At 40.5% G+C, this 18245-nt stretch overlaps 1 protein-coding gene across 2 annotated transcripts in view; it reads right to left on the reverse strand.

The window, feature by feature from the left end:
- Positions 1-4224, reverse strand: part of RHPN1 (rhophilin Rho GTPase binding protein 1) — a 49823-nt gene extending 45599 nt beyond the window's left edge. The window contains exon 1 of one of the 2 annotated variants that reach the window (XM_007488840.3): positions 3656-4224. In XM_007488840.3, coding sequence (XP_007488902.2) covers positions 3656-3742 — 87 coding nt within the window. In that variant the 5' untranslated portion in view covers positions 3743-4224. The remainder of the gene's footprint in view (positions 1-3655) is intronic. The other variant, XM_056822947.1, reaches the window with a different exon arrangement.
- Positions 4225-18245: the final 14021 nt, after the last annotated feature.

Genomic DNA, 18245 nt, shown 5'->3' on the forward strand with positions numbered 1-18245 from the left:
CCCTGTGTTATAAGATCCCCCAGAACAGGGCTGCAGATGGCCAGTCCAAGTAAGCAGCTCCTGATTGAAACAATAGCCAGCCCCCCCCCCCCAGCCAGTCTGGGGTTGGAAACAAGATAGCTCCACTGAGCCTCCTGGGAACACTGTGAATTTTCAGCCTGTGGCTTGACTGTTCTCCCTTCTCTTTAAAACTATTCTGAAAAGCACAGCACCCAGAAAAATGATCTGGGCTTCAAAGAGGAAGATCTGTGTTCCAGAGTCAGCTGGAGAGTCTTTATCAAGCCTATTCTCCTCTCTGAACCTCAGTTTCCTTGTCTCTAAAAGAAGGAGATGAACACTTAACCTATTTTATAGGTTGGTGATGGAAAGGATTTTTGTTAACCTAAACAGAAAAAAAGATCAAATCAAGATCATTAATTCAGCAAATTAGCAGTCCAGTCGGGACTAGAACTCAGATTCCAGAGCCAAGGTTCTCTCCAATGAATCAAAAGCTGGGACAGAACTAAAAACATCATGATCATCTGGAAAGCCTCACTGTAATCCCCCCTATGATAAGGCTTAAAACTCATCCTGTGAAAACTGAAAAATCAAACCAACAAATAGGGATCATCCATCTACTTGTATTTCCTTGGTATACATTTTATAGACTTAGATACCATTTCCCTCAAATAGAACCGAACATAAGATCCTTGAGGGCAGAGTGATCGTTTTTTAATCTCCTGCACCTGGCCCAGAGCCTGGAACCTAGCAGGCTTTAATAAGTAGATCCACTGATTGATTATTTATTTAGCCAACACTTTATCAGTCACCTACTATGTGCAAAGCAATGTGCTAGGCACTGGAAAAGGCAGCATGACCCAGCTAGGAAGACCCTTGAAGTTTGGAATGGGTGGAAAATGGGTTTGGATCCCACCCTGGATACTTGCCAGCTGTGGCTCTAGTCAAGTTAACCTCTCAAGATATCCATAGTTTCCTCAATCAGGAAAATACCCACAATACTAAACTCCACAAACAATCAGGGAGGTTTCAACTGAGATAAACTGCTTAGAAAAGAAACCTCCTAAATTAAAAGGAAACTCAAAGCCTTAGATTTAAATAGTCTACTATAATAATAATGATGATGATGATGATGATGATGGATCCATGGGAGGAACTCTTTAGTCAGAAGAGGAAGACTTAGAGGGAGATATATAAGGACACTGCCTTCCAACAGGGCTGTCTTGGGAAAAAGCAATGATGAGATTCTCTGTGATTCTTAATTTTGGATCCCCCACTCAGCCTCTTGGATTCCCTAACTTCCCTCTAGTACCAACTAAAATCTTATCTTCTACAGGAAGCCTTTCCCAACTTCTCTTAATTCTAGTACCTTCCTTCTCTAAATAATTTCCTATTCATTCTGCATGCAGCTTGTTTGTCCATATTTATCTTATAATTATCTTTCCCATTAGATTGTGAGTTCCAGGAACAGCTGGGTGACTCAGTGGACTGAGAGCCAGGCCTGGAGATGGGAGGTCCTGGATTCAAATCTGGTCTCAGATATTTCCTAGCTGTGTCCTCTGACAAATCACTTAACTCCCATTGCCCACATTTCCCTGCTCTTCTGCCTTGGAACCAACACACAGTGTTGATTCTAAAAGAGAAGGTCAAGGTTTAAAGGGGGAGAAAAAAAGATTGTGAGCTACTTGAGGACAGAGACTTTGATTTTCTTCTTTTTTATTCCCAGCACTTAGCACAATGCCTGGTTCATAGTAAGTGCTTAATAAAATGCTTATTGACTGACTAGCTATGTGACTTTCGGCAAAGTACTTCATCTCTTGAATCTCAGGTTCCTTGTCTACAAAGTGGAGATAAAACTACCTATTTCCCAAGATAGGAATAGGTTTTCTGAATCTTAAACTGTTATAAAAATGTTATCATAATCATGCTCATAACAGAAAATTTGGATAAGACAGGTCCCTTCCCCTAAGAGGCCTAATAAGGGGGAAAGACACAGCCACAGAACTTTAGAGAGGGGTATACAAAGAATTGTGTGAGGTGGAAAGGAAAGGGTCATTATTACCAGTGAAGAGTATCAGGAAAAGGTTTCCTGGAGGAAGAGGTATTTGAACTGGGCTTTAAAGGATAATAAAGGGTTTAATGAGGGGGTACATCATGAGCAAAGCTGTGGCAGTAAAAGAAAGTATGGCATGTTGGTGGGAAGAGACTGGCTGAAGCACAGTCATTTGCAAGGGAATCCTCAAGAAATAAGGCTAGAAAGGAAGGTGTGGCAGAATTATTCAGGATCTTTAATATCTCTATTCTGAAAAGGACTGAATATTTCTGAGCAGAGGCACAGTTTTGCAACAGCAGTATGAAGGATGGACTGGAGGAAGAACGTGGAATAATCTATGAGACCACAGCAATGGTCATTGCGATGGTGGCAGAGCAGGCCTCTAAGACCGTGGCAGTAGCAATGGAAGGGAGGGAAAAAGAGGGATGTGAGAGATTGGAAAAGGTGGAATCAAGAAGATTTAGTAAATGAGGGGCCTGAGAGAGGGATGAGAACAAGAAAACTTTTCAAAAGTTAAACAATAAAGCTTTAAATAATAGTCCAGGACAACCACTGCCACCATAATAACAACAACAACAAAAACTGTGAAAGCTGCCAGTGGAAAAGGGCAAATGATGTAAAACATCTAGTTGTGGAGAAAGAAATTATGGCTTCAGGCTGGGGCAGTCCCAGAAGGCTTCTCCAAGGCAGTATATCTAGTAGGAAAGTGCCAGACAAAAGAAAAATTGCTAATCCTAACAGTAGCAAGTGATGAGTTTCACCCAAAGCTCTTTCCTAAGTTTAAAGGGAGCCAGGAGTCCTAGATTCCAGTATCAACTTTAGAACAGACTGTAACTCTGGCCAAATTCCTTCCCTTCTTTGAGTCTTAGTTTTCCCATCTGTTTACTGATAGGCTAAATGGTTAAGAGGTTGTTTCCATCTGCCGGAGTCCTCATACTTCCCCAAGTCTTAAAGCCCCTTTTAGCTCTGCCTTCTCTAAGTTCTAAGGTCCCTTCTGCCAGTCTGTGCTCTAGGATCCTATCCAGCTCCCCCAGGAAGGACTCCCTGATCTCCTAGTATGCCCTACACACTTGGAAGTTTCTTTTGAAAAATGGCCAGTTTCCCTCTTGGGCCTGGGGCTAGGGACTTGGTGGTCCCAGTACTCTCTGGGGACTCAGAGATAGTCCCCAGAAGTAAGAGAAGGAAAAGATGTAGATGGTGGGATGGGGGGAGCATTTTAACTATTGGTTGGATATAAGGACCTGGAGAGAGGGGGCCACTATAGGCTTGTCCTTAGGGGTTGGGGTACAGTCAACTCTCCCTCCTCTTCCTCCATCCTCCCTATCCCTACCACCAGGTCTAAAGCAGCAGGTGTCAGACCCTGTAAGACCTGTCACAAAAACGAAAGATACTTTCCTTTCTAGTCCCCCCAAGCCACCTCCTCACGCTAATCCCTCTGTGGGGGGAGGGGGAGGATGTAAAGCTGGGAACCCTCGCCCCCTTCTAGTACCCAGGTTATGGGCCGCCCCCCTCTCCGCTGGGGGTTGGGGTAGGGGTGCCAACCCTGCACTCGCCTTTAGCGTTCCTAGAGAGGATACCCGCCGAGCTCGAACACCCTCCCCATACCTTTTGAACGCTACCCCCGTCGGGGGGCTCGGACAAGAGGCCTCCGTCGCCGCCTCCCTCGCCCTCCGGGCTCTCCTCAAGGATCATCTCGGCCCGCGCAGTTGGAACATCCAGCAGCTCGGGTCCCACGGAGGACAACCTGTGGCGATCCCTCGGGAGCCGCGGCCAAGTGCAAGCAAGTGCACAAGCCCCGGGAAGGACTGGAGTCCACTGGGCCAAGCAGTTTGGGCACTCGGGCAGTCCGATCCCTCCTCCTTCTTGTTCTACACCTCCTCCTCCCGCAGTTCCCGCCCGCTTTCCACCCCTCCACTCCCACTTGACTCCCCTGGGGAGGGAAGGCGGGGTGTTGGGGAGAGGGCCGGAGGTGACCGCTGGAAAGAGGACTTGGAGCGGGGCGGACAAAAATCTAGCCTTACCCAATCACTGGCGGTGCTGGCTCGGACGGAGGTAGCCTCGGGCCAATGGCAGTGGGATGGGAGGTTTCCATAGGGGCGGAGCGGTGCCGGAGAGTCCTCTCGGCCTCTTTCCCTCCCCTGCAGAGTCCCGGGGGAATTCTGTCTCCCCTGGCAACGATGGGAATTAGAACGCTGTGAGACTAGAAGGCAAGAGCCGGGAGGGGCCGCCTGGGGGCAGCGAGCGATGATCTGCGCCTGCGCTGCCCCAGGCAACTGGATGCTGGGAGTGGGGCACGGCCCTCGCGGGACGTCTATCTGTCCTTCCACTTCTCAGAGTTCTGCTTCTACGGTGTCTGGTTGTCTATCTCTGTCCTTCCCCCTCTTCTACTCAGCTTTGGAAAGAAAGTCACAGATGCAATTCCCCAGTCCTTGCAAATTTACTTTGTAATCTCTTATGTAGAGAACGAAGGATTTTACCGTTGGATTTACATTTGAGGAAATTGGATGAAAGCGGGAAAAGGGATCTCATTACACAGCAAATAAGTGGCAGTCTTCTTGCTCTCTTTAGTAAAGTTCTTTCCACTTCTCCTTTGCCTTTCCTAATTACCTTACTTTGAGGAGCACCCGCCCAGTATCTGGAGACCTTAGGACAAGTTTGAGCTCAGATATTTACAAGCGATGCGACCCTGGATTCCTCCTTTCTAGAGGTTTCATTCTTCTCTGTAAAATGAGGGCAATAATACTGCCATTGCAGAGTGGTTGTGAGGAGTGCACTTAAACCTTAAAGAGCTATAGAAATGGAAGCTATTCAATTTGGAATGGTGCAAATAAAGTGACTAAAATGTTCATACTTTTTACCCCAGAGTTTCCAGCACTAGATATATACCAGAAGGAGGTAATTGATAAGCAAAGCCTCACACACACTGAAAAGTTTATAGCAGTACTTTTGTGATAATAATGACCTTGAGAAAGTAGATACCCACCAATTGAGGAATAGCTAAATCATGGTTCAGGAATGTAATGGAATAATACTAAACTGAAAGAAACTAACAATATGATGAATAGAGAAGAATGAAAAGATGTATATTCAGATTCAGAATGAAGTAATCAGAACCTCCCCTCAAAAAAAAAAATACTGGTGGCACTCCCCTTACATCCCCTTTTGTATGTTATCTTCCTCCATTAAATTGTAAGCTCCTGGAGGGCAGGAACTTTTTTTTTATCCTTAGCTGCTAGATAGCCTAGCACTTAGTATAGTTCTTGTTGCCTAGTGAGTGCTTAATAAATGTTTATTTAATTGAATCTTTTTGAATATATGCAACAACAATAATGTAAATGGAAACAACTTCAAAAATCACAAATACTGCAAAATTACAAAGAACTACATGACCTGAGATATAATAAGACCTACTCTATTCTGTGCAGAAGTGTGGAAGTCAATGGGTGTGGAACACTGCATATAGTTCCTAATTTTTTCTATGTATTGATTGGTTTTGCCAATTTTTTTCCTTTTCTTCCTATTTTTTCTTTAAAATATTTATTATTTGGAATAGCTCTTTGGCAAGGATAGGGAGAAGGAAATAATGGTATGAAAAACAAATGATGGCGATTTAAAATTTTTTTTAATATATTGAGAGGCAGCTAAGTGGCTCAGTGGATAGAGAGACAGGCTGTTCTGGGTTCAAATATGACCTCAGATACTTCCTAGTATCTGGCTTGCCTAGACCAAGGCAAGTCACTTAATCCCAATTGCCTAGCTCTAACTGCTCTTCTGCCTCATATTAACTTGAAATCTGGAGACCCCAAGTTTGTAGCAACTTGAAATCTGGAGACCCCAAGTTTGTAGCAACTTGAAATCTGGAGACCCCAAATTTGTAGCAACTGAAATCTGGAGACCCCCAAGTTTAGCCTTGTCACATGAGAGTTCCTGACTTATCCATATCAGACTGAATAATAGACCTTAAAGTACTTGATTATCCCTGCTTAGGTGGGGCAAGCCACCTAAGAAAATGCTAAGTACCCTTTTAGTCTTAGAAGTTTACCCCATTGTATCAGAGATCCAGCAGGGACTACCCTTTTAATATCTATTGCAATTAGGCCACTCCCCAGTACCCCAGCCTCTGGCCATGGTTCCTTTCCCAAGCCTGTTTGTGTCTGGTCAGTGAAGTTTGGACTTCCTTGTAACCATGGTAATGTCAATCAATCATACTTCCCTGTCACTTAGTTCCCCAAAAGGTATATAAGTTCCCCAAGTTCTATTGTTCCTCCGAGAATGATCTACTCCGGTGATCCCCTCAGGGATACTGATGCCAGAGTGCCACAGACTTCAGTTCTGTGTGCTGGACTCTGGGTGGCCTCCGAATATTGAACATGATCTCTCGCCTGATTAAAGACTTGATGTTTCTGATTACTTTAGTAGTTTAGTAGTAGAGTTTTTCACAAGTTAATACTTGGAATCCTACTCAATATTGATTCTTAGACAGAAGGTATGGGTTTTATTTTAAAATAAAAGGTCTGGAGAACCTAAATTCAAATTTGACTTCAGACATTTCCTAGCTGTGTGACCCTGAGCAAGTCACTTAATCCTCATTGCCTAGCCTTTGTCCATCTGTCTTAGAGTTGTTACTAAGACAGAAAGTAAGAGATTTTTTAAAAGTATTGAGAGACCTTTTTAAGTCACCAGAAAAAAAAGTAAACTACATATTGTCAACATGGAATCTAGAAACCCCAAACTTGTAGCCTAGTAAGATCTGATGAACCCCAAGTTTTAGGACTAGCTTGTGAAAATCCACCCTGAGGGGAATCCCAGGCTAGCAGTTTCAGACCAAACAATGGACCCTAAAGGTAAAAGACAATCCCAGTTAGGTGGAGGCTAAGCCCAAACGCTGTAGCTAGCACAGAAGGAGGGTGTGATATGAGAGGCTTCTGGAGAGAAGTGACAAGAAGAGTCATTTGGCTTGGGAGAAATGACATTCATCAGTCTTCTATATACACAGTCTAAGTGGGAAGTAATCTCAGAGGGGAGGGGAAACCAGGAAAGGTCTCTTGCAGAAGGTGGGATTTGAGCTGAGTCTTGAAGGAAGCCAGGAGGTGATGAAGAGTGGGAGCATCCCAGGTGTGAGGAAGAGCATCGTGTGGGAGGAAGAGCAAATACGCCTTTGTGATCATAGAGTAAGTAGAAGGGAGAAGAGGTGAGAAGGTTGAAAGGACAACAAGAGAAAGGAATCAAGTTAAAAAATAAGATTTTATAACTGATCCTGGAGGTGCCAAGAGGAAAGCCTCTTTCTCTGCTACCAGTTCCCATTTGTCATCTCCATCCAACTCATTCTATAAGTAGTACATGTAAGTTAGATGGTAGAGTGCCAGGCTTGGGATCAGAAGATTCATCTCTGTGAGTTCAAATCTAACCTCAGCGCTTTCTAGAGCAAGTCATTTAACTATTTGCCTCGGTTTCCTCATCTGTAAAATGAGTTGGAAAAGAAAATGGCAAACCACTCCAGTGTCTTTGCCAAGAAATCCCCAAGTGGGGTTATAAAGAGACTGGAAACTCCGGGAGGGAGGAGGGAAGAAGGGAGGAAAAGAACATGAATCGTGTAACCATGGAAAAATATTCTAAATAAATACTTTTTTTAAGGAGAGGAAACTCTGACACAAAGGAAACAAACAACAGCAAGCTCTTTGAAGGCAAGGGCTGCCTGTCTCCCTTTCAGACTCTAAGCGACCACCCTAATGCAAATATTAATAATATGGAAATAGGTCTTAAACAATGACACAGGTAAAACTCAGTGGAATTGTTCTTTGGTGGAGGAGGGGTAAGGGGAGGGAAACAATATGAATCATGTAACCATGGAAAAATATTCTAAATTAATTAAATAAAATTTTTCAATTAAAAAAAAGATTTACACTGTCACCTATTATTAGTACAATGCCTGATACAGATTCAGTGCTTAATAAATACTTTTTCATTCATTCACACCTTCTCTAAATTAAAGAATTTCTTGCTTAGGAGGGACCTTTAAAGGCCCTCTAGTTCAATCCATATTTTAAAAGAATTTCCAGCTTAACCTATCCAACAAGTGGTCAAACAGCTTCTGCTTGAGGGAAGCTACCGTCTCCAGAGTCATTTCACTTTGGGAGAACTCTAATTATTAGGAAACTTTTCTCCAACACTCAGCCTAAATTTATCTCTTTGTAACTTCTGCCTATTGCTCTTGGTTTGGCCCTATGGGACCAAAAAGAACAAGTCTCATTCCTCTATGTATCATACAGCTAAAATAGAACAGTAACTGTTCCCCACCCCCAGGTCATCATCCTTCCTTTCTTATGGAATTCAGGATTCACCATACTTCTCTACAGCAAACCCTGGACTTATATTTGGGTATTTCAATACATTTGCTGGTTTCCCCTCAAATACTTTGACCTCCTAGTTCATAGACCTCTTTAATTCCAAATTCACTCCATATTAATCATCCTGAGGGATGGGCCTCCCTTTATCTCACCATCACTCATAAATAATCTAGTTTATTCCTCTCCAGACTATGCTTAAAACACACACACACACACACACACACACACACACACACACACACACACACACACACACAACTCCTGTGTTCCATCTCAGAATCAATACTGTGTAATGATTCCAAGGCAGAGAAGCAGTAAGGGTAAGCAATGGGAATCAAGTGATTTACCCAGAATCACATAGCTTAGAAGTGTCTGATATCAGATTATAACCCAGGACCTCCCTTCTCTAGCCCCATCTCTCAATCCACTGAGTTCCCTAGATGCTCCCCAGGCTATACTTTTTAATTCTTCTCCTGTACTCAGTTTAAATTGCCACAGATGGCCTCCGCTGTGTGACCCTGAGCAAGTCACTTAGCCACCATTGCCTAATCCTTTCTGCTCTTCTGCCTTACAAACAATACACAATATTGATTCTGAGATGGAAGGCAAGGGTTTAAAAATAAATAAATAAAATGCCCCAGAAACATCTCTCCATTGGAAGTTCAGTCCAGCCCCAGATTATACATAGTGAAAGTACACTCTGCCTGGCATTTCCCTTTGAGTGCTAGTTCTTCTCATTTTAAGGAGGGCATCTATGTCTTCATTTCTCATTACTACACACCTGACTCTCCTCCTAGACTTGGTCTACAAATCCCTTTCCAGCTTCTTGTATATAGTGTCTTCCTTCCTTAGAATATAAGCTCCTCAAGAGCAGGGAATATCTTTCCACTTTTATTTGTATTTCCAGGGTTTAGCACTGTACCTGATGCAAGTAATTAATAAATGCTCATTAAGAACTTGTTTATTGACACTGAAATTCACATGTAGGATTAAAAACTTCCAAATCTCCATCTCTGGCTCTGCCCCATTCCACCAAAACCTATTTTTTATCCTCACAAAGAGGATGTCATTACAGTCATTCTCTCCCTCTTTGCTTTCACAGGATAGGTATTCTTTCTTGCAGCCAACAGTTATTAAGTATTTCCTATGTATAATGTACTATGCTAAATTCTGGGGATACAAAAACAAAAAAAGTGTCCTTCTATATTCTACTGGGAACATACATCATGTACTCTGATAAATATATAATGCAAAGTAATTTCAAGGAAGAGCCAGAGAGTAGGAGGATCAAGAAAAGTTTTCCATTAAGAAATGGAATTTGAACTGAACCTCAAAGGAGGGTGGGGATTAATAATGTTTGCTTTGGGGAAAGGGCTCTTAACTTGTGGTGCTTGAATTTGATTTTTTAAGAATATTTTGATAGATGAATGATGGCTTCCTTTAAACTCTTATATATTTGATTTTATGCATTTAAAAAAATTGTTCTGAGAAGGGGTCTATAGGCTTGATTGTAGGCCTGATTGATTGTCAAAGGAGTACTTAACACAAAAAAGGGTTATGAACCTCAGTTCTAAGAGGTAGAGGTAAGGAGGGAGAGTGTACTAGATATGTGAGCCTGTTCAAAGGCTCAGGGCAGGAGGGAATGGGGTGTATAGGAAACAACCAGGAAGCCAATCTGGCTAAAATATAGACCAGGAGCAATAATGAGAAATGTCTGGAAAGATAGATTGGAATCAAAATTGGAAGAATTTTAAGTCACACTGAAAAGTTTGTGTTTTGTGGGAGCCAGCTAAAATTCCTGAAATTTCCTGAATGGGAGAGGAAAATGATTCTATCTGGGCATCAGGAAGGTTATTTTAACAGCCATGTGGAGGGTGAATTGTGGAAGAGAGAGAATTTTTAAAATTGGGAGACCCAATTAGGAAGCTAGTGTAACAGTCCAAATAAGAAGTGATGAAAGCCAAGACTAGGATGTTGTCTGTTTAAATGTAGAGAAGAGAGCAAATATGAGAAATATTGTGAAAACTGAATGGATGACAGTTGGTAGCTAATTAGATATGGGTCAAGGTGAGAGAGATGGAATAATGGAATGATAATTGAAGTGGTAAACCTTGGAAATATAGTGGTCCCTTCAATAGAAACAGAAGTTTAGAGGAGAAGTAGTTGTCTAGAGGGTAGAGAAGGATAGCAAGTTCTATTTCAGAAAATGTCAAATGTGAAATACCTATGCTTAGGAGAGAGATAGGATATGTATACAGGGAATCATCTGCATAGAGATGATCATTGAACATATAACAGTTGCTGAGTTCCCTAAAAGTATAGAAAGAGGACTAGGGATAGAATGCTGGGTTATACCTATACTTAGAGGGTGAGATATAGATATTGTCCCAGCAAAGAATTCTGATGAATGGTTAGATAATTATGAGTACAACCAAAAGAGAGCAGTGTGTCAAAAACTGAAAAAGTATCCAAGAGTAAAGGGTGGTCAGTACCGTCAAAAGGTTCAGAGACCCAGTAGGATTAGGACAAAAAGCAAACAGACATTGGATTCAGATGCTAGAAGACTGTTGGTAACCTTGGAGAGCAGATTCAGGTGGATGGTGGGTTCAAAGGCTAAACTACATGGGGATGAGAAGCAATTGGGAGGTAATGTTAGATGATTTATTATGGTTGGATTGAATATTTAATTGGTGGTCACCAGGGATTTAATTACTAAATCCAAAAATGAATTATTCAAGTAAGTGAAATTTATGGTAGTTTATTTACGAGAGAGAGAGAGAGAGAGAGAGAGAGAGAGAGAGAGAGAGAGAGAGAGAGAGAGAGAGAGAGAGAGAGCGAGCGCTCTGGCTTCCTCTGAACCAGTTAGAGATTCTACAGCACCAGTCAGGGGAAAGGAGTCTCAAGACGATGAGTCTTTTTCAGAGGTTCACACCTCCAGAAAGGGCAAAGAACTGTCAGCTTTTACGCTCACCACAGTGACCATCTAAAAGAAGCAGTCTGAGGTCTTCTGCAGGAGCTCCTCCAGGGGTCCAGTTCCACAGCCAAGTGTCTTCCCTCCAATTCTGAGTGACTCTCTTCACTCCAACTCCAAGTGACTGATGATCTTCACCTTTTTCTCTTGTGTCACTTCTCCTAAATTTTACATCTACCAATCACAGCAGATGCTCCTCTCCAGGACTGCCCACTCTTTCACATGTGGGTCACAGACCTCCCATTCAATGTATGAAATGTGTGTTCATACCTTTTTGTGGTTAGTTCACACCTTTTTGTAGTTAGTTCATACTTTTTTGTGGTTGGTTCATATCTTTTTGTGGTTAAAATGGGTATATCTACTTTAAATATTGGGTTTACACTTTTTAGGGATTTAAATCTAAAAATAGACAGGGGAGTGGATTACAATTTAATCTTCACAATCAAGGAAGAGCTAAGTACCTTCATTGTTACAATCAGGAAAAAGCCAAATCCAATCTTCACAGTAAGGAAGTAAAGGCAACACATGTAGATGTTTCTACTATAGGAATTTGGTTGTGAAAGGGAAGAGAGATATAATGTCCTACTGCAACTCCATCACCCCTGTTCCAACCTCAATTTCCTCCCATTACAGTCTTGAATTTTCAGCTATTGAGCACAACTCTAAATAATCCTCTTTCCTTGAAAATCTCATCCTATTGCAGCTGATTACTTCCACATTCTTCCTTCTATTTTCCTAATCACGTGCTGTTGAAGAATACTAGAGAAAGTCACACAGTTATACTGTGGCTCTCTCAGAGGGGAGAGAAGCCACAAGGTAGGAAGATAGAGACAGGATAGAAGTTTTGGATACCACGAGGGGGATGACGGAGTCCAATTAGAGATATGAGGTGGTCAGAATGAGTCTTTATTAATTATCAATGAGCCACAGCCAAGCTCTGATCAAAGGACCATTCCGTAGGCTTTTACCAGTCCAGAGATCCATATTTAAGACCACACAGGTCAGAGAGATGAATAGAGAAAGATTAAAGATGGAGCTTGGCCAGAGGCCAAGCTCCTGCAAGGACAGCCATCAGCTAGCCTGAAAGAGGAGAAGAGAGAGAGAGAGGCGGAGCTTGCTGGGCTACTTATAGTTTTTGATATGCAAATATACACAGCACATAGGGGTGATTCTCATTGGTTAATGACAAGGCATAGGTGTGGTTTCTCTTAACCAGGTGAGAACAAAGAAACCTGTTTTCCCGCCGAACCTGGGAGAAGCTGGGGTCAAGGGTCAGAGGCCTTCCCAGCCATGTGCAATACTGAGCATGCTCAAGACTGAGCATGCTCTTTTAAGGCAATCTGCACATACCCACTGTTCCCCTTGCCCATAGCTAGGCGTGGACTGCTACATATACCAACCAGATCCCCTATAAATTTATGTCAACTAATCTCATTTAGGAGATGCAGTGTGATGTATAGATAGAGGGGTAGTCTTGAAGTTCAAGCCGTAAGCATTTATTAAGCATCTTCTATGTTCCAGTTGCTACTAAAGAGAGTTCTTGCCCCCTCAAGGAACTTATATTTTAATAGGGAAAGACAATACATACAAGAGAGCTGAAGGGATGAAAGAAAGGGGAGAGGTACCACTATGGGACCTTGATGGCAAAAACAAGAGAGTCAAGACCAGAGCCAGAAGAAGAATGAAAGATGACTGCCATAGGCACTTCCTCGAAATGGCAGGGGAGGTGGGGGATGTGGGGGAATGACTTACTCATGAGAGAAAGGGGTTAATGTAGTATAGAGATCTTCTAGGGTAAAAAGGTAACTGAGGCATGGTGGCAAAGTACAAGGAATCAAGAGTTCACACTGAATAGGATTGGCTTTGGGGATATGGTTCCACATTGCTTTCTAGAATTGCTCACCTGTTCCCAAATAGTGCTTTAGGGTGCCTATTTTCCCATTGCCTCTCCAACAATTATAATTTTCCTTTTTTGTCATTTCTGCCAATCTGATGCAACCCCTGAAAATGCAGCCCTTAATCCTATCCCTCATGCATCTTTTAGGAGCTATACATTTGGGATTTCTGGGCTTTTCCATTTGTCCTGCTGTTGAATTCTTTTATGTGTTGTCTTTCCCAATTAAAGTGTAAGCTCCTTGAGAGAAGAGGCTATCTCTATTTCTCACTTAGCATAATGATAAATAAATACTTTAAACTCTCCTCATCTGCAAGGGTTCTTCCTTGCAGTCCACAACTATCTCCAGGTCTCCTCAGTCCTTAATGGCTGCTGAGATTTATTCCAATTCTCAAATTCTTTGATAACTGAACATATAGCTTGTCCTTGAACTTGATATACCTTTCCCCACCTTCATGCACAACCTATTCTCCATAGCAGTGAAAAGATTAAAATTTAGGGGAGACTGAGGCAGGTAGAAATTAGTTTCTCTCTGCAAGGAGTATTATATTTTATGAGGTTTATTAAAGGTTGAGAATTTAAGAATATACAAGTAAGAAAAAACATGTGCCTAGGCCAGAGGCCCAGACAAGACCTCACCTACATTATGGAAAGAGCCAAGTCTGCCCCAAAACGGAAGTCCAAAAAAGAGCTCAAAAGCCTTTGCAATCAGGTTAAATCCCTTCTCGATCTCAGCCCAGGTGAGATTACAAGGCATTCTGGGGAAGTGGAGCAAAGGCTTGTGGGGATTGAAGTCCTGGATTCCAATCCATTTTTACAGCAGTGCCTACCCTGCTGAGATGAACTCTTATCTACTCTATATATGTGCCTGGCACACAGTAAGTATTATATAAATTAGTTCCTCTTGTGTCTCATCTATTAGACTTTGAAGACCTTCAGGGAAGAGAAAATTACCACCTCCTGAGATCACTCAATCCTCATTGGATATGTTTCATTATTAGACAGTTTTTCTCCTGCCGCAGCTTAAATTTACTTCTTTGCCATTCTGGTCTATTGCTTCTGGTTCTACCCTCTGGGGCTAAACAAAATCAATCTATTTCCCTACCTACGTGATAATCCTTCAGAAATTTGAAGACATCTTTCCATGTGTCCCCTGAGTCTTATCTCCTCCAGAACAAATATCCCCAATTATTTTAATAATTCCTTATATGACATGAACTGGAGATCCTTCATTATCCTGGTTGCCCCTCCTCAGAATGCTCCTCCAGTTTATCAATTCCCTTTTTAAACTATAGTGCCCATAACTGGCCAAAGTACTAAATGGAGCATGAAAAAAGTACAGGAGGATTATCGTGTCTTTCTTCTTAAAAGACAAGACTTTCTAAATGTAGTCCAAGATCATGGTGGCTCTATTGGTTATCACTTCACAATGGTGACTCATATAAGCTTACAGCCCATTAAAACACCCAGATCTTTTTTGAGACAAACCTCTTTAACCATGCCTTCTCCATCTTGTCCTTTTGAAACTGATTTTCTTTTTTTTTTAATGTTGAAAAATATGGGTTTTTTAAATTTTATTTTAATTTTTAATTTTATTATTTTATTTTTTAAACAATATTTTATTTGAACATTTCCAAGCATTGTTCATTAGAGACAAAGATCATTTTCTTTTCCTTGAAACTGATTTTCTATACCCAACTATAAGACTCTACATTTGTCTCTACTAAATTTTAACTTATTATATTCAGCCCAATATTATATCAACCCTGTAATATTTTCCATCTTCTCTGCAAGAATAATATGAAACATTTTACTTGCTAAAATCTGGGTAAGGGGGCAGCTGGGTAGCTCAGTGGATTAAGAGCTAGGTCTAGAGACAGAAGGTCCTAGGTTCAAATCTGGCCTCAGACACTTTCCAGCTGTGTGACCCTGAGCAAGTCACTTGACCCCTATTGCCTAGCCCTTACCACTCTTCTGCCTTGAAGCCAATACACAGTATTGACTCCAAGATGGAAGGTAAGGGTTTAAAAAATAAATAAACAAACAAACAAATAAATAAATAAATAAAATCTGGATGAGCTATAAGCAGCATTACTGTTACCTACTACTTCAGAGGTTAGTTTGACTTGACCTATTTTATATAAAGCCAGGTAAAGTTCTTTGTAATCACTGCTTCCCCTGCTAACTGCTTGTCAGCCATAGCTTTAATGATCCATTCTAAAATTTTTCAAGGAATCTAATAAGATCACTGGCCTGTAATTGGCAGACTTTATTCACTTTCTTTATTATTATTTTTTAAATTTAATTTTATTTCATCAATTTGATCATATTCTTTCCCTACCTCCCACTCAATTCCACTGGGTATTACATGTGTCCTTGATCAGAACTTATTTCCATGTTGTTGATGTTTGCACTAGGATGTTCATTTAGAATCTACATCCCCAATCATATCCCCCTCAACCCATGTAATCAAGCAATTGTTTTTCTTCTGTGTTTCTACTCCCACAGTTTTTCCTCTCAATGTGGATAGTGTCTTTTTCATAAGTCCCTCCGGGTTGTTTATGATCACTGCATTGCCACTAATGGATTATATTTGATTGTACCACAGTGTATCAGTCTCTGTGTATAATGTTCTCCTGGTTCTGCTCCTTTCACTCTGCATCAATTCCTGGAGGTTGTTCCAGTTCACATAGAATTTGTCCAGTTCATTATTCCTTTGAGCACAATAGTATTCCATCACCAACATATACCACAATTTATTCAGCCATTCTCCAATTGAAGGGCATCCCCTCATTTTCCAATTTTTTGTCACCACAAAGAGAGCAGCTATGAATATTCTTGTACATGTATTTTTCCTTATTAGCTCTTTGGGGTATAAAACCCAGCAGTGCTATGGCTGGATCAAAGGGGAGACAGTCGTTTAGTGCCTTTTGGACATAATTCCAAATTGCCATCCAGAATGGTTGTATCAATTCACAACTCCACCAGCAATGCATTAATGTCCCAACTGTGCTACATCCCCTCCAGCATTCATTACTTTCTGTTGCTCTCATGTTAGCCAATCTGCTAGTTGTTTTGATTTGCATCTCTCTAATTATAAGAGATTTAGAACACTTTTTCATGTGCTTATTAATAGTTTTGATTTCTTTAACTGAAAATTGCCTATTCATGTCCCTTGCCCATTTACCAATTGGAGAATGGCTTAATTTTGTGTACAATTGATTTAGCTCTTTATAAATTTGAGTAATTAGACCTTTGTCAGAAGTTTTTGTTATGAAGGTTATTTCCCAATTTGTTGCTTCCCTTCTAATTTTGGTTACATTGGTTTTGTCTGTATAAAATCTTTTTAATTTAATGTAATCAAAATTATTTATTTTACATTTTGTGATTTTTTTCTAAGTCTTGCTTGGTTTTAAAATATTTCCTTTCCCAAAGGTCTGACATGTATACTATTCTGTGTTCACCTAATTTACTTATAGTTTCCTTCTTTATATTCAGGTCATTTTTGAATTTATCTTGGTGTAGGATGTAAAATGTTGATCTATGCCCAATCTCTCCCATACTGCCTTCCAATTTTCCCAGCAGTTTTTATCAAATAGTGGATTTTGATCCCAAAAGCTGGGATCTTTGGGTTTATCATAGACTGTCTTTCTGAGGTCACTTACCCTAAGTCTATTCCACTGATCATCCTTTCTGTCTCTTAGCCAGTACCATGTTGTTTTGATGACCACTGCTTTATAGTATAGTTTGAGATCTGGTACTGCAAGGCCACCTTCCTTTGCATTTTTTTTCATTATTTCCCTGGATATCCTTGATCTTTTGTTCTTCCAAATGAACTTTGTTATGGTTTTTACTAATTCAGTGAAAAAGTTTTTTGGTAGTTCAATGGGCATGGCACTAAATAAGTAAATAAGTTTGGGTAGTATGGTCATTTTTATTATGTTAGCTCATCCTACCCATGAGCAGTTAATGTTTTTCCAATTGTTTATATCTAGTTTTAATTGTGTGAAAAGTGTTTTGTAGTTATGTTCATATAATTCCTGTGTTTGTCTTGGCAGATAGATTCCTAAGTATTTTATATTGTCTAGGGTGATTTTAAATGGAATTTCTCTTTCTAATTCTTGCTGCTGAACTGGGTTGGAGATATATAGAAATGCTGATGACTTATGTGGGTTTATTTTGTATCCTGCAACTTTGTTAAAGTTGTTGATTATTTCCACTTGCTTTTTAGTTGATTCTCTAGGATTCTTTAAGCAGACCATCATATCATCTGCAAAGAGTGATAACTTGGTCTTCTCATTATACCTTCAATTTCTTTTTCTTCTCTAATTGTGATTGCTAGTGTTTCTAGTACAATGTTAATTAATAGAGATGATAATAGGCATCCTTGTTTCACTCCTGATCTTACTGGGAATGCATTTAGTTTATCCCCATTGCAGCTGATGTTTGCTGATGGTTTTAGATATATACTATTTATTATTTTTAGGAAAGACCCTTCTATTCCTATACTTTCTAGTGTTTTCAATAGGAATGAGTGTTGTATTTTGTCAAAGGCTTTTCCTACATTTATTGAGATGATCATGTGATTTTTGTTGGTTTAATTGTTGATATGGTCAATTATGTGGATGGTTTTCCTAATATTGAACCATCCTTGCATTCCTGATATAAATCCCACCTGATCATAGTGAATAACCCTTGTGATCACTTGCTGGAGTCTTTTTGTTAGTATTCTAGTTAAGATTTTTGTATCTATGTTCATTAAGGAGACTAGTCTAACATTTTCTTTCTCTGTTTTTGACCTGGCTTTGGAATCAGTACCATATTTGTGTCATAGAAGGAATTTGATAGAACTCCTTCTTTGCTTATTCTGTCAAATAGTTTGTATATGGGATTAGTTGTTCTTTGAATAGTTGATAAAATTCACTTGTGAATCCATCAGGCCCTGGGGATTTTTTCTTAGGGAGTTCTTTGATAGCTTGTTCA

The sequence above is a fragment of the Monodelphis domestica genome, chromosome 3, assembly GCF_027887165.1.
Source record: "Monodelphis domestica isolate mMonDom1 chromosome 3, mMonDom1.pri, whole genome shotgun sequence".
Lineage (NCBI taxonomy): Eukaryota > Metazoa > Chordata > Mammalia > Didelphimorphia > Didelphidae > Monodelphis > Monodelphis domestica.